General features: G+C 47.0%; 1 protein-coding gene across 11 annotated transcripts in view; it reads right to left on the bottom strand.

The window, feature by feature from the left end:
* Nucleotides 1-22,386, bottom strand: part of EXD3 (exonuclease 3'-5' domain containing 3) — a 244,883-nt gene that overhangs the window by 157,179 nt on the left and 65,318 nt on the right. For 9 of the 11 annotated variants that reach the window (XM_042835837.1, XM_042835835.1, XM_042835832.1 and 6 more), the window contains 3 exons: nt 7,283-7,347; nt 3,085-3,252; nt 1,666-1,833 (listed from right to left, as the gene is read on the bottom strand). In XM_042835837.1, coding sequence (XP_042691771.1) covers nt 1,666-1,833; nt 3,085-3,252; nt 7,283-7,347 — 401 coding nt within the window. Of the gene's footprint in view, nt 1-1,665; nt 1,834-2,198; nt 2,324-3,084; nt 3,253-4,099; nt 4,187-7,282; nt 7,348-22,386 lie in introns of those variants that run through there. The other 2 variants (XM_042835836.1, XM_042835838.1) reach the window with 2 other exon arrangements.

Here is a 22,386-nt window from a genome sequence, read left to right as displayed (position 1 = left end):
GTTCTTTCAGCACAGCTGCTGTGAAAGCTGCTTACTGAGAGGGGACCTGATCCAGGTCTACAAATATCTGAGGTGTGGGGGGCAGAATGGCGAGGCCGGACTCTTCAGTGGTGAGTGGAGACAGGACAAGGGGAAACGGCCGGAAACTGCAGCATAGGAAGTTCTGCACAAATGTGCAATGGAACTTCTGTACAGTGAGGTGACGGAGCACTGGACCAGGCTGCCCAGGGAGGTGGTGGAGTCTCCTGCTCTGGAGATGTTCAAGACCTGCCTGGGTGCCGACCTGTGCGACCTGCTGTAGGGAACCTGCTTTGGCAGGGGGTTGGACTCGATGAGCTCTGGAGATCCCTTCCAACCCCTACAATTCTGTGATTTTGTGAAATCAGGTACAATCAATCTCCAAGGAGAACAAAAGATTTCTTGTTATTCTTGAAGATAATTCTATTCATCCTTCTGGCAGTAAAACAGAACTAGAAGAAAGTTATGGCTGAGAATAATCACCAGTTGAGGTTTCCTGTTCTTCACACTTGGAATAACTAGCAAGTAAGCTTCTCTGAGGAAGAAAGAACAGAACAAATAATTCCACCAAAAAAACCAGAGCTTTCCAAAAACCTGATCTAAAAAGATTTGCAATTCTAAAAGAAAACAATAGCTATCTTTGAAGTCACAAGTTTAAAAATCACACTCAAATATACTCAAATAATACGCTCTTGTTAAGATTTTCAAACACTCACGTTCAAAGAGTTACTGAACAAAAGAGTAAGCTGCAAGTAACTACCTGCAGACTTGTAATCAAATATGAAATAGCCTTCTTTCTGTATTCACAAAACCAGCAAGGATGGAATTCCGTGATCACAAGGGAGTTGGGCTTTACTGAAGAACAGGGCATAAAAATGCTCTTTCACTTTTCTATTCTATGCAAGATCAGATGCTTTACACAGTCAAAGCAAACAACTTCCCTGTGAAAAGAAACAAACTTGTACTTTTTTGCCGAAAAAAAAAGAAAAAGAAATCATGAACAGTACTGTATTTTGCCCCTGAAAACACTCCAAGGATATCAAGACATCACTGTGATACCAGAGATGCAGCAAGAACTCAAAAATACAAGGTAAAACACATCAAATTCTGGTTTTTCTGAACTCCTGCCAGTCACTCAAATGAAAATACAGGAGCAATAACACACACTTAGAAGATATTATTAACACTCGGAATCTCCTCAAGCTGAGAGCCCTTTGGCTCGGGCAGTCAGGGAGCTGAGGCTGTCCACCCCCTTGTAGCTGCAAGCAGACTGGAGATAGCATAGCAGATCTATGACCAGCTACTAAAATCCCTTCTTCTCCTGCCAAGGACAAGAAAAAACAAAAAAGAATACAATCATCCTCTTAAATTCTCCAAATTAGACCCTATTAACCCCTTGCTTTCAAAGGTCAGAAAAGCTCCAGGAGAAAGACTCACGGTCATTCTGCACTCAGCTATTACAAAAACTAAGGTTGAGCACAGTCTACTCATGTACACGAGAAGACCATGCTAAGCTGCACCATTCACAGCGTGCAGCTGCTGTGATGAAATGGAATTCACATTGAAATGCATCCAAAAAAAAGACACAGACCTTAACAGAGCACCAGAGAGCTGGGAAGGTGAATTTATTTGAAAGACATGACCCACCTCTTTGTAATCGCCCCTGTGATAAAGATGACTGACGTGTCCAAGCAAATAGTTCCGGTCTGCTGTATGGAGCTGGTAAATGCTAATCAGAGGGTCAAGAAGATTAGCTGGGCACTGGTCTAGTATTCTGAATACACGGGCCTGCAGCTTCTTCAGCTTCATGCCAGACTGTTAAAAAAAAAAAAATCAGACACAGATTTAGTAAAGATGGCTACAGTTCAATGGCACTTAAAAATTCAGCTTGTTTAAACAGGGGAAGAAGCCAATTCCTTGGGAAGGGATTCTCCAATTTCCCCATGGAGTCTGCAAACAGAAATCAGAACAAGATGATATGCAGTTTTTTTCACAGCATCCAATTTAAAAACATTAAATGTTTGCAGGGTAATTCTGCAAGAATTGCAAAAGCAAAGCATGAAACTGGAAAAACGCTCTCTTTTTCTAACACAGCTATTATTTTCTAACACAGCTATTCTAACACTCCATTCCCAGCAGAAAATCTTTCACACAGCAATGCCTCTCAAGGGAAATCTCACCTATCAGGCATAGGAATTCAATCTGGGTGCAAGAAGGGCAGGAAAAGCAGAAGCACTGCAGCAAGACGCACAGACACAAGCATTAACCCCTGTGGTCTTATGCGACCATCCTCTTCTGACACAGGATTTTCAGTGCCAGTAGCACTTCTCTGCATTTTGCAATACTGGAATGGCAATTCTGTCAGAGAATCTAAACAGAGATGAAAGTCTAAAAAGAGCCATTTGGAAAAATAAGGGGTCAAACAAAACAGATATGAAAGCATTTCACAGTTCAAAGGTAAAAGCACAGAAAACAGGGAAAATCTTGGGAGGTCAGAATACACGATGGCATAAGGAATGGTAAACATTAGGACGTATAATCTGACGACCCAACATTACAAAGTTAATCATTCATCTGAAAAGCCATACTGTTACCATTTTCTGCATTCCTAATGATAAAAGCTCCCCACCAGATGGTAGGAGTTAAGCAATCGTACAGTAACTGGCTTCTATTTGCAGAACTGGAAGAATATGCAGAGTAGATTGCTGCAATTGGGTTTATCCTGACAGCAGTGATGTGAGCTCCAGTGGGAATGCCTCCAGCCAGCAAAGGCTATCAGACCCATGCTTGATCAGAACGGTTTGATCTGGAAAGATGGGAATCCCAACTTGGAAGGGGAAAACAGGGCTCTCACATCATAGCTTCTGCTGTTACTCCATTTGCTGAGCAGCATCACCAGATCACAACATCTCAGTAGGAGTTTTACACCTTGTCACACCGTGTGCTTATGCGGCCACAGAGAAGACACAAGACTACGGAATGAGGTGAAACTGGGGCCATTTGAGGGACATTAAAATCAGCTGCCTTCTCCTCTGCCCGAGGTCTCTCGCTCTCTCCTTTTCTAACCTGTTGAACAGCAGGATGCTCTTTCATCCAGAGCTGCAGCTCACTGCTGATGCAATACCCGAGGGAATGCCCTTTCCCCTTCCAATCACCGCTGCTCTCCAGCATGTCCAGCAGCCCTGCCAGTGGGTCCTCCAGTCCCGCAAAGCCCCGCCTGATTTCTTCCTTGAGCTGCAGAGATACAAAAACACATTGTCATGTACAAAAAGATTAGTGAATCCTCCCTTCCCCCCCGCTCAACACAAAGCTTTATTTTTTTTTTTTTATTTAATCTATTCAGAGAGGTAACTGTTGCTATTCAGCCACCATCCGCGCCTCCAGTGACTTTTCATGTCATTACAGATTCCTTCATGGCTCACTGCACCTCAAACCCAATGGGAAAAGCAGCAATTGTCCACACTAATTATCCCATAAAGACAGAGAAGTTGTTCTGTGGGGCAGACAAAGGGGCTTGGGATTTGGGGGAGGGGGAGAAGTGAGCAGGAGAAAGGGGCGTTATTAGGAAATGGCAGTAGGGAAGGTAGATAATTGGGCTCACCAACCTACTCATCTTCTGATAGACCTACAGGTAATGAAGCACATAAGCTCCTCCTCCCGTGCCACGAATTTTATGTTTGACTTTATACTGACTTGAGCCACGATGGCATAACTCAGCTCCTCAACATGTGGGAGCATTGAAATGGTTTGGATTTTACATATAGGAATGAAAAGAAAGATCCAAGTTCACATCCTGTCATACTCTGCCACCCAAGAAACGAAATCTGTCCTCCTGTGCTCCAAGGCCACCCGAGCAAGGTAACTGCTGCAGGCACCCACGCTGCAGCACAGCTAAAGGCTGTAGGAAGGGGCCTGGAACATGGGAAAATGCTGCACCATAAATCTTAGGGATCCCAGGGTGATGTGCTTAGAAATGTGAAGGAATTGGACACTCACTTTGTGAATGTTAATAGGCTACTTACTACCCATCTGGTAGAAGTGATAAATTAGCAGTACCGAGCAATATCTTTATAATGTTTACATTAGAAGTAGTTTCCAAGGAGCTCGGAGGGTTGGCAGGGTGCAGAAGTGGCATCCTTCAGTACCCACACAGGACCTTTCACCGCGTGGTACTGGCGTGGAGCGAGGCAAAAGCAGAGACAGAAAACAAGAAGTCACTACGAGCAGCTGCTCTCTTTCTTTTCTGGCTAAAAAGCAAAACCCAAAAGATGCTCATTCCCGCCTGCAGTCAGCAATTGTAATTTACTGTATATGATGGCCCCAGTCATAGCTTCCAACGGAAACAACATAAAGTCTGAAGAATGGTATGAAAAGCAACAGCAAATCTACAGAAAATTTGCCAGTGAATTTGTTCTTTTTTGTTCATCAACAATATTTACTGGAAGGCAGTTATTTTCCATAGCGTCTTTCATGTTGGGAAAAGCCACAAAACCTATCGTTTACGACAGAAACTGTTTCCTTCTCACTAGATTATTAGATGCAGCAAGAAAAAGCCGATGACTAACAAAGATGTGACTTGAGATAACAGCTTTCTCCCTGTGGTAAGAATTTGCAATGTTAAACACAGGGCTCCAACTTCGCTGCAAGATTCAGCAGAAGGAGCAGGCAAACTCTTATCCGACCACAAATATCCAGCACAACAGCCAAAGGAAAACAAAGCGACCGGCCAACTCAACTGCGCTGTTTATAGATGGCCTCTTTTTTCCCCCAAAGCTCCACTTCAGCACATTTAGACCGAACTAGAGCTTTCACCACACCACTCAGCTCCTCCTTCAGCTGCATCCTGAGCCTGGCCTTCGGCAGGACAGTCGCCAGCAGACACCACGTCCTGCGAGAGCACAAGCCTGCTTTCACACGCAGCGCATCTCCAGACACCTACACAGCTGGCAAGAGTGCTAACAGCACGGCCAGACTGAGCCTCATACTCCTATTGGCTCCACTTTTAAAAAGGGGCAAAGCCTACCCCCAAACCTCTTGGCAGTCTGAAGACTTCAACTATGGTATGTGTGGTTTGGGATGAAAAGATAAAAAACAAAAAACCAAAAAGCACCTAAATCAGAGAGGAAAGAGTGCTGCGCTGCCTGGCTCCTCTCTGTGCCAGAGAAGGATTCCTCTCAAACATGTAATTGCCATTTCCATTTCAATGGATTCCCATGGCAGGGAATGCTCCTTGGGGGATTTCTACAGCCTGACAGATCATGGGAATTGGAAAACTTTGCTGGTGCTCCAAGCGCACAGTCCTTCGTTCAGTTTTGGTCCCTTATTTCTCAGCTCAGGGCACTCTGCTGATGTATCCTTGTTACTGCAAAACTGTCTTTATGTAGGAAATGGTCATGTTCTTTAACCATGCCCCAGGATTGACGTCACTCCAGGGACAGGTACACTCCTTCTGTTGATCTTCACTGATTTGAGACTGATGGGCATCGTCTCATAGAGAGGACTGATTCACACATCAGCTAATTGCCAGTACTGACTTACACCCACACAGAGCATAAGGCAAAGAAGCTCCCTGCCATTTAAATGTCAGCGCAGCAAGCTGTGTTCTACTTAAGCCAACTTCCCTCATTTATTTTAACTGGAATGTTGGATAGTGGTGTGCTTAGGACACGAGCAGCGCTGTGTGCTGAGCTGCATGCAGAGGCAGGGCAGCAGGTGCCCTTGGAAAAAGTGCCTTGCTGTGGGCGCCTTGCTGAGGCTGGTAATGTCATGAGAACCTACTGGGGCATCCCGGTAGCACTGTGATGGGCACGTGTTGGATACCACTGAGGCCATCCATTCTGCTCTTCCCCCCTTTGAGGCAGCTCCTGAGCCTGTCTCCAGCAACCACGCTCCACACCTTCCCAGAACGACCTTGTCCTGGCTCAGAAATGCAGCGTCCAAGCTTAGAGCTGTGGTTGTGCAGCCAGCACTGCACTGCAGGGTGGGCGCTGGGAGGCCAGACCTGCCCCGCCGTGAAGCTGCAGCGCGGACGCTCTGCACCACCGTGCACCTTATTGGAGAGACTGGTCCAGAAGCAAGCAAACGGAGCTGCCAGCATGGCTCATGGGGATCCTCGTGCTTTTCCATCCTCAGCAGAAAAGCTGCGGTGCTCTGTGCCCAAGGACACGCCGGTGGGAGGCTTTGTCTTTTTCAGAGTATTTTTCTTCACAGTCCACATGTATCCCAGGGTACACAGAACAGAGACTTTGATGATTATTCTTTCTTACTGTTGTTCTATGGGATTAGCTGCCCTCAAAACCTAACAAACAATATTTTTTTTCCTGCAACTCTAACAAAACTTGATAGAAAGCTCAAAGCTTCACAGTTGCTGAGCTCAAGTCTACAGCGGTGACGGGCCGTTTGGAAAGGCACATCTCATGCCGGGTTTCCAGTGGTTCAATTACTCAGGCTGGAAACCACAGGAAGGGAACAGGCAAGAAGAGTGACCCAACACTGGTTCCTAGGATGCAGTGTGTACCCCAGTGTGCTGAGCCACAGCTGCCACTTCACACAACCCACATTCCACAGCTCTGCGGTGAGCTGCTGGCTTTGGAGTTCTTTAGAAAAGAACATTTCAGCTCTGGACCTGTCTGAGCAGCACAGAGTTTGATATGGGAAACTAACCATGAAGGGCATACATCTACTGTTTTTGTTAGCTTTTAAGCTCCCAAATTTAGATGAAGTATATTTTACTCCTTCTGAGAAATCTCCAGAGCCCATAGGGTGCTGTATAAAAATATAGCACTAATTTTAGAGAAGCAGTGTAAATTGCATTCACCACTCTAAAAGGCAAAACCAAATCAAACAAAACAAAAGGGTAAAAATATCTCGAACACAAAGGATTTGATATAATTCCACTTGGCAAAAAGCACTTTTCTATTGACTTCAACCCTCATTTTTTCGGCTTCTCAAAACATTCTTCACACTCTTCCTAAGACACTCAGTGTAATGGATAAAAAAGAAAACAAAAGCAACTTTGAGGGTTTTTTTTTTCTGCTTGCAACTCAGCCCTGCACACTTCAGCTCTTTCACAGGAGCCCCTTTGCTGCACACAGAGCTACCTTTTCTTTGCGCTTCTCGCTGCAGACGCGCAGGCTCATTCCCTGTGTGCTGGGACTGAAAGCAGTCATGAAGAATTGCAGGCTGACCCACGTTCTGTGCCTGGACATGCTCTGCATGCAGCCACCATCGGCAGCGAGGAGGGGAGGCCGCTACACAGCCTTACCTTCTTCATCTCTTTCTTTGTCCAGAGAAGCTGGAGGGTGTTCAGCAGTAGCAGTGGGTCTTGGCCTGGATTGGGGGGAAGAAAGGGCGAGAGGGAGAGAGAGAGAAGGGGGGGAAAAACAAAACAAAACAGATTTATTGGCTCTGTGAGGCAGCCTAGACACACTGGTGCATTGTTTCACCGAAGCGAAATCAGCCACTCCGTGCCACTGTGTTTGAAACCACCAACCTTCCAACTGCCAGTCAGGATTAAAGTGCTAAAACCCCTCGCTCTGAGACCCTAACAAAATAACAGGCATCATCCATGCATGGCTTTAACTCAACACCCACGCGGGCTCACAGGCTGAAAGGCCCCATCGCTGCATTTACAACCAAATCACACAACCACAGCGGTGCTCCCCTGCTCCCCCTTCTCAGTATTAATTCAAAACTCTCCTGGAAGAGTTGGGCAGCCTGGAAAGGAGTTCTCAACACAGACTTCAAGGAAACGGCTCTGAAGCTCTCATCTCACCCACTCCAGGCTGCCACGGGATGGGGTGGGAGGATGGAGAGCTGGAACGCTCCCATGGGTGCTGCTGAGCCCACGGAGAGAAGGTGATCTACCATCTCAAAAGGAGGATATTTGCAATGATTCTTTTACTGTTCACTTAGTTACTTGCAAACTCGTGTCCAGCTGTAATGTAGTACCTCGCATTGCTAATCACACCATTCATCACACCGTTATTTCTGAATGATATGTTCAGGAGCATTCAGTTTTAAAAGCAACAACATTTTTAATATCTGGTTCTATTTAATCTGTAGACATTCCCTTACAGAACTTGGATTCTGAATGCTCTGAATGGAAATCTGCGGGGAGCAACATGAAAAAATCTGAGCTAGCTGTCACAAAATGTTCCTCGTCCATTCACTGCATCTCTTCTGCTTCCAGAAACGCCAAAGAAAAATGTTCAGAAAAAAGCTGAAAAGGAAACATCCTTTTAAATCACCTTCTGCCTTCCACAGCCCCATGCAAGCAGTCTCAGGGCGCTCTGCTCGGTGTGCTGGCTCACTTCATATTTCAGGTTGCAAGAGTCAGTCCAGCTGTGAGGAGCTCAGCCTCATCCAGCTCAGCTCCCAGGCACTGCACTCACAAAGCCTGCGAAGCTGTGAGCTGATGGCTGCTTGGGCTCTGATGGCTTTCCCATTATCTGCCAACCTTGGAGGCACAGCAGTCAAATTTAAAACGCCACATTTACAGTTCATAACGTAACATTTTCTCTCATCTCTACTCTGAAATCTTGAGCTCTCCAAACAGTTCCAAGCTACTGCTTCTCGTCTGGAAAAAGAGAAGTCTTTTCTTATAACAAAGTGGGAAAAGACCTGGATCCCCATTCATTCCCCACAGCATTAGCAGCTAACAGTCAAACTCAGCCCATGTGTGCGTGCTGCTGCTCCTGCCCAGCTCCCAAAGAAACCATCTCTGGTCAATTTTAAACAACTCAGTGTGGTGCCAGCAGGCTGCTGTGTGAGCACAGGTGAGGAGGAAACAGCATTCCCCCCCCCGTGAGCACTGGAGTGAAAACACCCAGTGGGGTGACTTCCACGCAATGCAGCAGGATGCAGTGGGACACACTGGGATGAAGTGGGGTGCAGTGGGGTGCAGTGGGATGCAGTAGGGCCAACCCCTGGTAGAAGGAGGGCTCAAGGTGCAGTGCAGCCACTCATCTTCAGGCACGGCCTGGCAGAAGGGTAGTGCTCTCCCTGTTCAGTGTGGAAGGAGATGGCTCTCCAGAACAGGGACTAAGGAGCAGAGGAAGTACAGCTGGTAACTGTGGCATGCTGATGTGGGAGCAGTTAGTGTCTTACCTCACTGGGCAAAACCTTGGGACTACCTAAGGGTGAAACACAGCCAGCGAAACACAACAAAACACCCATCAAACAGATACTCCTAGAGCCAAACACAAATGGGAAATGGAGCAGCACTCTTCTTTTGCCTGGTCTCAGAAGGTGGTGCAGCTCATGCTGGGCCTTGGGATGCTGCCCATAGCTATGCAGTGGCTAGGAAAGATGTAGATGGGAAAGTCCATGTCATTCATGGCAGAGACAATGGAGCAGAAACAGCACTACTAAGTCCCCATCAGAATAGCAGACATGATCCTGCTCACCCACATTTAGGAGGAACCAGCATAGCAGCAGGAAATTAATGGCAGGATACCCAAGGAGAAAGAACAAGGACCTTGCAAGGGGCTTTATAAGGCTTCCAGAGCAAATCTGGGGGGAGATGTTGCTCAGTGCAAAAAGGAGAGGGGCAGAAACAGAAGGTAAGAAAGAACAAAGCGCCTGAGAACCAAATGGCCACAGCTGAACCACAGGCACATCTGGGCTCGACTCAGAGGAGCAAGCAGCAGCAATTACTAGGATAAAGTTTGATAAACATTTTTAAACAATTACAGAGCAGCGTCAGCAAAAGCAAGGATAGATCCTGGAGGCCAGAAAAACACCTTTACATGGTATGAGTCACGACCATCCAGAATCTTCCCTTTTAAAGAAAAGCCACATTCTGCAGACTCTCGCATATCGGAAAGATACCCAACTATCAGCAAGAGGGTCACTTATGAGCAGACAAGAAAATAGCATTAAAAACCCCACAGTGTGGTGAGTCGGGGGGACCAGCTCTCTGCTCCTAGCCATGAGCTGCCAGCTCTGGCCGGGTCCCACCCGGCTCCCGGGCTGGAGAGGTTGGAGAGGCTGGGATGTGCCCCGCACAGCCGATCCCATTCAGATCCTAAATCAAGCTCAAAGCCAAAGCCCGTGTTCTGACAGTGATCCTTTCTGCTCCAAGAAAGGGAGCTGCAGACCACCATGTGCCAGCAAAGCTTCCCCACAGCAAGCTGACAGCACCTCGCTGCAGGCAGCAGAGGACGCATCTGCACCCGCCCCTCCAAGGCACAGGTGACCCAGGTTCCTTTGTTGCAGAGTTTCTCCAAATATGACCCTATTAGAAAAACTTAGACAGGAATGCATTTCCTTTCAGTATTTTTCTTTACAAAAAAAAGTTCCCGTGCCCTGAATCTGGTACCAAAACTGGAGAAGATGGTAAATGAAATCTTTTCCAGTTCTCAATAGCTGCGGTTACATTTCAAAACCATATAAACCACAAGGCTTGTATTTTTGAGTTAGAAAAGTGTCTTTGAGGAAAGCCATAAACTACTTTCTGTTCATTCTCTCCTTTTCCCTTGTGCACTCAGACCTGCTGTGATCACAACACCAGTGGTGCCCGCAGGCTGCTGAGGTAAGAGTGCTGGTTTTGCCATTGCGTCCTTGCACAGTTCTGCTGCATTATTCACCGATTCTGCTGAAATGCCCTGGCAGGAGAAACCCTCCTTTGTGACTGAGGCTGCTTGTGCGTCTCCAATAGGGAAAGTGAGACATCAAACCCCAGAGGAGGAATTTACCAATGAAAAATCTCTCAACACTTTTTCTTTGTGTCAAAAGCCATTGAACGCCCCGCGGCCGGAGACCTGGGAGAATTACAGTCAACTCATTAAAAGACACAGAATGCAATAAGAAGGAAAAAGAAAAACAAAAAGGAAAAGAAAAAATGAAAAAGGAAAAGGGGATAATGTGACTGAAATGCAAGAGCACGCCAAGCAGCCAAGGGCAGCCAGCACTCCTGGACAGAAAGGGTCAGATGGTGAGGGAGCTTAAAACTTCTTTAGGCAGCCAGCTTACATCTCTGCCTCCCAAATTAACTTATTACATTTAATGCAATATACAACAAAAAGTGCAAAATACTCCCCACACTAAAGACTCAGTAAATTTTTACTATACAGAATGTGCTGTTCTTGAGTCCTTCCAATCAGTGTCTGAAATCTGCCCTCTGAAAAACCTCCTGCCAACCTGAACAAGCATTTGAGATACTCTTGAGAAGGGAAAACAAAGCTCCTAAGCCGTTCCATGCCAGCAAAGTGTCCTTTTGCACTGGAGAATTAAAACCTGGAGGCAATGCAGGCGATCTGTGATGGGGATGGTGGGGAGCAGCTCCATCCTGCAGCCAGCAGCCCCAGCCCGGCAGCAGCACAGCTGCACCAGCACTGTGTAATTTAAATGCCATGATTACATCTGAAAACGAACAAACACTACGTTATGTGGACTAAGAATCAATCAAGGTCTCTCACAAAAACCTACTTTGCTGGATTTCTGCTCTGAATGGCGTGTGTAGCTCACAGCGAGCGCGGCACGTTTGTAGAAGAGAAGGCCGACAGGGAATGGGAACATCCTTGGATGGAGCACAGAATGAAGAGATACATTCTCTGAGACACATTTTCAATCTCTAAGAACCAGCTGACATAGCTGAAAAGAAACCAAATCGTTGTTCTCCATAGGAAATCACAGATTTTTACACCTACATGTTTTTGTCCCTGCTTCTAATCAATGCACACAACACAAACCTTCCAATCCGGTTCACATATTTTTGAGCTTGAGGAAATGATTCCAGATATAATTTCCCTTTCCACTGCAAAACGGCATTTAAAATACACCAAAACAGGTTTAGGATATACAAGTACAATGGCAGATATTAGCTGGTGGGGCGTGGGAGTGCTCTGCTCCTCCTGCAGGAGACTTTTTCAGTGATTTGTTCTTACTTGGACTTATCACAGGATATGGGATGGGGAAAGATACTTAACGTGCTGTGTAACCAGCAGCAAGCGTAAAGATATACAGCTGGAACTTACATTCACCAGTCAGAGCTGCTGTGGTCACTTACAGAAGAGAGAAGAGGTGAAAGGAGAAAATGAAAAGGGGAATGGAGAAAAGGAGAAAGAGAAAGGAAGAAAGAGGAAGGAGGAAAGGGGAGAGAGGAAAGCAGAGAGGAAGGAGGGGAAAGGGGAAAAGGGAAAAGGAGAAGGAGAAATAGAAGGGAAAAAGAGAAAGGAAGCGTGCTCCCAAGGGTTGGGAACCTGGGGCAGCTTCCTGCTTTTTACTGCTCCTTTTGGGGGAACTGCTGTACTCCAGCCCCTGGAGCACCCAGCTTGGGCACAGCCTGGTGCTGGGGGAGGCAGCCCAGCTCTGTGCTCAGCCATGGCAGCACCTGGCCCTGTATGGGCAGACCTGAGCTCAGCAGGTGCCCCATACCAGCAGTGGGTTTGTCAGTGCTTCCGAGCCATCCGCCTTGCACCAAACTATTTTCCATCTCTTATTGAGAACACGTGTTCCAAATGACTTCTAATGGCACAGCTGTAATTTGCCTGTATTTTTCCAAGCCGTGCCAAGGACTGTATCTCCTTCTTCATCCACAATGAAAGGAAACCTTTGCTTCCATCGCAGTCACACTGGTACAAGAGCACAGGTGAGACAAGCTCCATTTTCTATACACCCAAGGCCTATCAGTGACAGATGGACTGTTGGACTGGATCATCTTGGAGGTCTTTTCCAGCTTTGGTGATTCTGTGATTCTATGATTTTGTCTTTCCAACCTCACTGATTCTATGATTCTATGTGCAAACAGCCATGTGTTGGGATCAAGCACGAGATGAGGAATAGGGCAGGGTCCAGGGAGTGTATGAGCTCTGAAATAATGAGCAATGATGCTCATTAATGCAATGAGCATCAACCTATGCAATGAAGGGTGTTTGTTGACGTTTTACAGTGAGTTTGTTCCTAGGAGCTGGCTATGGGGTTTGATGGCCCTATGGTGTTTGTGGGAGGGCTGTGGCATGGTGTTGGCCTGGTGGTGGCAGATATTTAGGGTAAGCAGACAGTCTGCATTGAGTCTGAGCCTGTTGCAGGCAGCTTAAATGCTTGGGGACATAGTTCAGTGGGAATGGTGCTAATAGGCTGATGGTTGGACTTGATCTTAGAGGTCTTTTCCAACCTTCGTGGTTCTGTGGCTTTTCACTGTTCTCATTCAGTTCAGTTTTTGGTTATAACAGTCACAATTTGCTCAATAGACACCATACTGTATGAAGGAAGGTCTAAGTGCAGATGGGGGGAGGGAAATAGAGCTGTTGTTTTCCCCAGTACGAACTCTCCTCACAGAGAATGATAAACCAAACAACCGGCACGCAATCAAAACTGGCAGAGCTCCGAAGCCATGCTAGCAGAGCTGGTTCCAAAGCAGGCAGTGCCACTGCACAAGGGTTGCATCTGCCCTCCTCCTGAAGCAGACGATCTGCAGTGAGGCTGGGGATTGCTCCCCAGCTGAAGCTGCCCTGCCTGGAACCGCAGCCTCCATCACCAAGGCAGCACAGAATCCCCAGCAGCACTGCCCACACCATCTCCAGCAAAATGACCTGCAAAATGTAACTATGCATTATCTTGTGGGCAAGGGAGGTTTTGCAGAAGATCACCCACTCCTGTTCCAGATGCACCTGCACCAAAGGGTTCAAAGGCTTTTCAAATCTTCCTCAGGGCAGAGGATCCAGCTTAGCAGAAACAGCTACTTCCAGGAACGAGAGCAGATCCAAGAGCACTGTGACTGAGGGTAATCATGCGGTGATTCCTCAGGATCCCACCGGCTGCCACCTCTGGATTCCCATCAGAATGGAAGTGCCTCAGACTCCCTGCTTGCAGGGAAAGGCTGCACTGTGCCTGCAGACGGGCAGAGCGGCACTGCCGGCATCCCGACCCATTTCAATGCTAATTATGCCCCACCACCGAATTCTCCAGTGCAAAATTTACAAGAGGATCAGATGTCACAAAACTATTTCATTTCAGAAGCAATAAATTGCGCTGCTTTAGCACAATTTCCAGAGCTCCCAAACTCACTCAGCACGCCCAGCCACCATTCCTTAAATGCTTCTCCCGCAAAAGACAAATATGCTTTTAAAATGTCTGCGTTGGTTTAGCTGAATTCGAACAATAAGGCAGTGAGGCCCTTCCCAACAAGGTACGTTTGGCTCGCTCCAGTCTCAAGCTCAGTTTCCAGCTCTAGCTATGGCTTTCTGACCAACAGGGCTTTGAATGCACCACACAGAAGGTTTCAGCTCTTGGAAGGGAAGCAACCACACACAGCTCCCACAGTCCTAAAAACTGCACACCCCACACAGCTCCCCTGTAATTTTAGCACTGAAGATTGAAACCCTTGGGAGGTCTCTGAACTAGCTCAACATAGGAGAATTTTCCCCAGTATCTCTGCAAACGCTCATCACAAACCAGCGAAGCATTCAAAGCAATGTCACGTTTCCCATATGGTTCTCCTAGAGGAAAGCTGGAATTCCCCAGGTGCCATTAGTGAGTCCCCCTCTTCTTGGGGTCGCTGGGATAAGCCCCACCTCGGTCTTTGCTGCTGACTGCATCGTTGTGGAAAAGTCAACATTAAGAGTTGAAACAGAAATGCGGTCGCCGGAGGAGCTGCCCTGGCAGAACACCCTCAGAGAGAGAAACTTGCATGCTGGAGAGAAGAAAAAGGGAAATGAAGAATAATGAGTTGAGTAGAAGTTATTAAATGCAATACAAGTTTTTTCTAGAAGAAGAATCCGTTCTTTCTCAATGGCAGTAAAAGTCATTCTTTCACTAAAGGCAGAAAAGATTGCTTCCATTCTGAGAAATGCGAGTTATGAAAACATCATAGGAAACCTCACGATTTTGCTAATACAGGCTCTATTTCTCAGTGAGTCAGAAGTTCACATTCTTCTAATGCAACCTCCCAACTGAAAACAATCCCCACACTTCAAGCAGAAGAATAATAAAGCACACATATGCTTCTTATAAAGCAATTCTTACAAATAACCATGGCTTTTGTTTTCATAATGGCTAAAATTCATCATACCCCCCAAAAAACACAGATCAAACAAAATGCACTCTCATTAAAATAAAAGGCTTGTTTGCCCAAGCTGAACAGCCAGCTATGTTTGCCTCTTACTTCATTTGTGCCTTCTGTCAATGAGAAGAGCAGCCTGCTCACCAGCACTCGCTTTGGGCAGTGCCCCCCATCCCCATCCCCATTCCCCATCCCCATCCCAAACCAGGCCACAGCTGGGCACCGTCCTCCACGCTGCTGCACAGCCACCTGAACAGCAGCGACGTGCAGGCACTGCAGGCATGCAGCACACGAGCAGAAGGTGCCCAGCACAGCATCTCAGCCATCAGCTCCCAGCACACAGCTTCACACTGCCTCATTTTGCACAGGACAGTGCATGGCCTTTCAGTGAATGGCACTGCTAAGAGGAATGCTTTCTAGGCAGGTAATGAAATCCAAATTAATGAAAGGCTAAAAATACAGCAAGTGTTAATCTTGTGCAGTCGGCAATGCTTTCCTCATCTGTTACATGGGCTATGACCTCAATACCAAGGGTTATTAGGCACAAAGATAGCAAAACGGGAGAATGCAGAGCTGCTGAGCGATGGGAGCTGGGGCACACGCAGGATGGAGGCACTCCCTCATCCCATTCGGATTCTTTCCCCCCTTATTGGAAGAAGAAAACAAATACTGCCCAGGATAACAGGGAGGGATTCTTCCATCTCCTCATTTCTTGGCTAGTCGGTGTCTGCTGGAGCAGCAGCAGACTGAACGACAATTTAGGAAGGAAGCACTGGAGGCAAAGCGCTATCATCAAGCTAAAAAAACAACATTTTTTCACTTCCAGACATATCTGGAAATCCCCAAGTTCTAAACCTAATCAGCCCAAAAGCCTTTAACCATCTCTTCCAAATCCGTTTCCATGAAAAAAAAAACAACTGTTAGTATCAGGAAACACCAGGACAAGTTTTGAAGCCCTCCGGTTTTCTTTATAAAGCAGCAACCTCCACTCTGCCACAGGGGAGGAACGGGCTGCCATTTTCAGTTGTGAAGGCTAACACAAGGAAGGAAGATGTTAATTGTGTTATTTAATTGTGTTAATTACTGACAGATACCACTTTTATGGTCCAGGAGAACTAAGAAACACTTGTGCCCGCTGCTGAGCTCAGCCTGCCCTTAGAGAAGGGACGGGGGAATTACACACCGACCCAGCTGATGAAAGACTCAACATGAGCAGCTGCGTGTGTGTGCAGCCCAGAAGGCCAACCAGGTCTGTGGGAGGTGTCCCTGCCTACAGCAGGGGGTGGAAACTGATGATTTTAGAGCTTCCTTCCAACCCAACCCATTCTATGGTTCTGTGATTCCATGACTCGTGCAGCCAAGACAAGCAAGCAAGCGGATGAACCACGTCTTCTAACCAAAACGCTCACCTGCAGCATATCAGGTCATCTCTGAGATTAAACGCGAGGATGCTGCCATAATGATACTCTTTAGCTTCCAGAGGTTTAGGTGAAGGCAAATGAGCCTGGAAGAGACACGTCGCATGGACACGGGAAGATGAGTCACGACCCCACAGCCTGCGTGTTCCCAGTCCTCCGTATGGAGGCTTTTCCTGGGAAACCCAGCACAGCTCGATGACTCGCTGATGAGCTGCTGGTTCAATCTGAAGTGAAAATCAATGACCCACAGCCGGTATTTAAGATCCACCACAAAATCTGTTTTCATCTCTGGCTGGACAATGCGATCACCCCAAACAATCTAGCAGTTACACCTGAGAGACCCAACCCGAGCACGAAGAACACATCAGCTTTTACGCTGGCATTTCAGAAGCATATGGAAACAGAGAGGCACTTTGTTGATGCCTGTTACTAGCTGAAACCATTTAGATCACCGAAAAAGAAGTAACTGGTTTTAAGGAAGCTTTGCTCTAAAAGCATCCCAAGGAGATTTAATTGTTTTTAAAACTAGAAATAGGCAGTTTGGCGTGTTGAGAGCTGATGTTAGCACAGTACTTAGGTTGTGTGGTTAATGCACAGGTAGGAATACGCGGTGCATTTGGTGCCCAAACACAAAGGCTCAGCTCTTAACTGAAAAAGTCAGAGTGTCTGAATCTGTCCCAGCCAAATGGCACCGACGTATTTCAGCTAGAGCCTGAAACCTAAACATCTTGAGGCTTAGGAATTTAAGAACACATCACATTTTGCCAGTTATTGCTTCTATTGAATGTGAATCTCAGAGATTTCCAATATCGGTACAGCAGCTCCTCTTCAATGCTCCATCCAGCATGCATTACAACACAAACCTTCCCCATGAGTTGAGAAATGAAACAAAGTGAAGAGAAGCTTAAATCTGCAACAGATCCTAATGTCTTCTCCCCAAGCGCATGTGTTCTGCTACCTTTAACAAACCTGCTGAGAGGAAAAGATACGGAAAAGTGAAACAAATGTCTCTCCAGCTTTTACCTTCAATCACTTTTTGTAGATGCATGAGAATTCTGTACGACGCTTCAGCCTGCGCTGCCTCCCACATCTGCAAGCTTCCTTCTGGGAGCTTCACCTTGCTCCATGCTGCTCTCAGACCTCACAACTGCCCCTGATCCGGAGCCAGTGCCTGGAGAGAGGCTGGAAAGCAGCAGCACAGGGACAGGGACCTGAGGGCTCTGGGGACGGCAAGGTGAGTGTGAGCAGCTGTGTGCCCTGGAGCCCTAAGGGCCAAATGAGCCCTGGGTTGCCTCACCTTGCGCACTGTGTGCAGCTCTGAGTGCTGGATATCAGAAGGACATGAAGCCATCGGAGGGTCTGGAGGGCAATTGCATGAGCAGCAGCAGAGGTCCCTTGGCTTGTTTGAGCCTGGGTTTGGGTGGTCCTGTGAGGAAACGGGTTGGACTCGGTGATCCCCGCGGGTCCCAACTCAAGATACGATTCTGTTGTTCTGTGATTCCAGCCCAGCAGGTCCTAGCTCTGCCCTCCCCTCACGCTGTGTTTCTCCAGGCAAAAGCCCAGGCACCAGCACTGTGCTCCTCCAGCCCTGCCTGGCTGTGGGGATGGGCAGTGATCAGCAGCTGGATGGGTCAGGAGTGGGCATCTCTGATCCAGGCTCCAGATTTGCTTTAGATACTAATCTGAAATAGCTTTTTAACTTTCCTTCACATTAAACATCATGTAATTAAATTGGAGGAGGAGAAGACGTGTTTGTCCAGGCTGAATCAGGCTCTCTGTATGCAGAATGCAATTAATCTTTCACTTATTCTGAAGAAAATAATGGTAAAAGTACTTCCTCTTTTTCTAGCTAATTAGATCTCAGGGTGTTACATTAGAACACCTCCAGCACTAACAGCTACTGCCAGAAAAGCAAAGACATTCAGATGATGTGTTCTTCAAGTGCATATTTGTTCCCTTTGCTGCTTTCAGAAACGTCACCCTAAGGGGCCAGGCGCTCTTCCCATTCCTCTGCAAGGTTCCCTTGCTGTGGGATCTGTTCCCTACATGCACCAAGCTCTCCTCCATGAGACTGCCATACGCATTTCAGTAACCCACAGCTAGTCTTGGGTTTGCAGTGTTTCTAACAATAAGTACAAGGCAGAACAAAAGACATCATGGCTACTTCAGATAAAAGCAGGGATGGGCATTCATCTGCAAAATTTCTAAGTGTTCCCTCTTCAGTAAAAATAAAATCATTGAGAGGTCCCAATATACACAGCTTGCAAAGCTGCAGCTCTTGGGAGGTTAAGCAGAAAAGAAAGGATACCTGACAGCCACCACCAGCATGTTTGAAGAGATCTGCTGGTTTCCATGGTAAACGGGGAGGGCAGCGTGACTGCCTGGTTACAATGATGACTGACGCACATCTCAAACAATCGTTCTCTTCCTGTTCGTATGACATAAGAAAAACAGGATGCTGAGAGGTGTTTATCTGAATGCACAAGATAAGCTCGCTCACAGACATTTCTAAAAGTATCAGATTTAACTAACTAGATGCTAAAGATTTTCTATGGGAAAAAGAATAAATCCAAACGCTGAACTGCTGAATGGGATTAAATTATGCATGGAAAGATCCTCTCCCTCCTTACCCGCAGGAAACAGTGCAGGAGCTGTTATATGAGCCCTGCATACCAATGGAAAGTCCTTTTAGAGCGAGATACTGAGTTACACTGCTGAATCAAAACTGAGAAAAACAGCTTAGTCTGCAATGTCCTGCAGCTTCCAAAGGTCTGTGCTCACTGCAGGCACTGCTGACGGTGGGGCACTGTCAAGTGGGGCACTGTGAGGTGCTGCTGCTACCCAGGGAAGCCAGGCTGGACTATACAGCAATCTGTGGCTCTGGGCACTATTTTGAAGGATTTCTCAGGCCCGTGGGCTTTCAGTCCACCTGCATAACCATCACAGGTACTACGGAGCACTTCAGAAGTCCATCAGTGCCTCCGCATGTCTTATTGCCATTCCAAGAGTTGAGGAACTCACACGTCAGAATGGCAGAGCAGAGCACGGCGCTGCAGGCACTGCTGCCCACTGATCAGGACAAGCTGCGGCCCATGGCATAAAACAAGAGCATGTCCAAAACACACAGTGATGTCCTACAGGCTCTGGAGCAGTTGGCAGGTTCTGGTCATCACATCCACGCTCCAGTCACCTGCATGCATGGGCAACATGCTGGGCTAGAAGCCTGCAGCTCCAGGGCAAATGAATAATACCGAAAGCAAGAACTGATTGAGCAATTCTGCTGGGTTACCAAGTGTCAGCCCACAGTTTGTTTAACACACCGTTCCTCTTCAGCTGGGAAAAGAGGAAAACTCCCAGTGGGCAGTGAGAGAGGATGAGGTACACACAGACACCGGTATGTGAGAAACACCCACAAGAATTCCAGCCCAGAATGTTATTTGTCAGCTGCCATCTTGCTGTGGTATCACAAAGAATGGGGTGCTCAGCAAGGAAGATGGAGGAGTTAAGTGAGCGGCTGGGAGTGGGACATCCCTCTGTTTTAGGAGGCATTTGGCATATGTAAACCACTCAGAATGGTTTACATGGAGCCAAACAGAAACTTAAAGAGATGCACAGCTTGATCCAGCCTGACTTCCTGAGGGTTCATTCCTCTTCAGGAATGACTAGAGTTCAAGTCTCTTCAGTCTTTAGCCTCACTCATTTATACTGCCAAGTTTTCGGGTTAGGGGTGTCCAAAAATTAGCTAAAGCAGGGAAGTTCGACAGTCCTTCCCACATTCATTTATTCATAGCTTTGTCTATTTAGGATGCACATTTAATGTAAAACATAATATTCATTAAGGCCTTTTGCATATTCCATGGCAGAACCAAACTGTACATTGCACTTCTGCATCCCTTCAAAAGCAGTTATGTCATTGCACACTGTTAGAGGCTGACACTAAAGATCTGCTTTTAACAACAGTTTGCCTTGCCCTGCATCAGCCACCACAGACATTTTGGAGCATAAGAAAAATGATGATGCGATAAAGTATAAAAAATCTTAAAATAAAAATGAGTTCAATCACATTCTGAAGGATGAGAAATATATAGGCTGTAACAGTGAGCAGTGGAGAGGAGAAGGTAGACTGGGACAGCTCTCCAAGGAGACCACAGTGCAGTTGGCCAGGGATTAACACAACCAAGTGCCTGCACTACAACTCGATCTTGAAAAGGGTGAACACAGTGTGAGATGTGGCTGAACGTAACGCTTAGCTGCAGTAGTTCTCTGCATTCTCTAGAGCATCTTCCATCCAGGAGTTGCAGCAGAACTTATGAACCACGATGGCTTGTGGCTCGGCCAGGAGGGAAGGCGATGGCTCTGAGCCCCTGGGAGCACCAAAGCCAATGCATCAGGATGTCTGCACTGGCTTCCTTGGCAATGCAGAAACAACACCAAGCCCTATTTGAGCAACCTACCATACTGTGCGTGAGTTTGTGAGCTGCAGTCACCTAAAATATTTTCCATCTGGTCGATCTCTTCCACTGCTATTTCTTTAAAAGACATTTGAAATAAAGGGGTTTGAAACCTCCCTGTAAGATTTGCAGGCAGCCAAGAATTTATGTCCCTACTAATATCCTTTGCAGTGCTTTCTGCGATCGCTTGATCACTCTCTTGCAAGGCCTGCAACAGGCAGGCTGGAACTGGATGTCCTCCGAGGTCCTCTCCAACTGAAGCTGTTCCCTGACGCTACCAAGACGCACCGCACAGCAGCAGTGCTCAGTGAAGCAGCACCGCAATGACTGCCCAGAGATGTGTATTGCTTGGGAGATGCTGAGCCCTCAATGTTTGTCTTTTTCCTTTTCTACCTCGAGCAAGTGTCAGCCTCCTTAACCAGCTGCCCTCCAGGCCATACATTGCCGTTTACAGTGCTGGTAGATGTTGGGTTTCCTGCACACACTCCTGGCTGCCCAGCTCCAGTCCGCCACAGAAGGCTCAGACCCGGGCAGGGGCCACAGGGGCTCCACGTCCCCCAGCAGCCATGCCTGGAGCCGCCACACCGCTGTGTCTCCTCCTGCCCACTGGGATTCCAGCTGCAGCAGCACCATCTCCTCACAGCTACCAAAAAAACAAAACCAGAAAGCAGACCACCGTCAGGAATTCAATTCCAGGACAAATCAGTTCTCTCTGAGCAGGGGAAGTCCTTCAGGAAAAAGCAGATGAGTTTAACTACCTGTGAGAAGACGCAGTGCAGAACACTTCTGTGAGAAAGCAGACTCCTACTTACTTTTATGTAAATGCTGTTTGCCCATTTGGTGCGCATATTTAAGTCAGTATCAAAGGAACAGAATGGGAACCCAATCATTGTCTCCGGCTTGGCTGGCTTACAGATCAGCTCCCAGCCTTTAATTCTAGGAAGTGAGTGACCACGAAGACTGCTGACAACCAAAGGCCCCCTCCTGCACTCCGATGTGCTGTTTGTCTTGGAAGTAGCCAGGTTAACGCTGCCCCATTCAGCCTGCAAGGGAATGTGGGGCAGACAGAAAGACGGACAAAGACACACAGAGAGACACTGCACAGCGCTGAGGGACAAAGACGGGCGGCGGGATGAAAGCGTGGAACGAAGGCAGGACCCAGCCAAGCCAAACAACGCTTTCCTTGAGTGATTACATCTGCCGGAGAGTCCCCAGCTTGCACTCTCCTTGCTGAGAAATTCCTTTAATTGTGTCTAAGGACATTTTAAAAATCCCAAGAAAAGGTCTGCTGCAATCGTGAAAGCCCTGAACTGCATGAACTTTTGTTATGCTGAATGCTGAGAGCTTGCTGCATACTTGTTGCAGTAAAAGCTGAAATTTGCTTTGCAGAAGATTTTTCTGAGGTAGAACTCTGGAGAGTGAAAATGGATAATAAATCTTCATTTCTTTTTCACAAGAAAAAAAACAAAACAAACAAGCTTTAAAAAATTCTTCC

Source organism: Centrocercus urophasianus, unplaced genomic scaffold, assembly GCF_019232065.1.
Source record: "Centrocercus urophasianus isolate 14NV4802_14NV808 unplaced genomic scaffold, USGS_Curo_1.0 seq_55, whole genome shotgun sequence".
Taxonomy (NCBI): Eukaryota; Metazoa; Chordata; class Aves; order Galliformes; family Phasianidae; genus Centrocercus; species Centrocercus urophasianus.
This window is presented reverse-complemented; position numbering and strand designations above follow the sequence as displayed.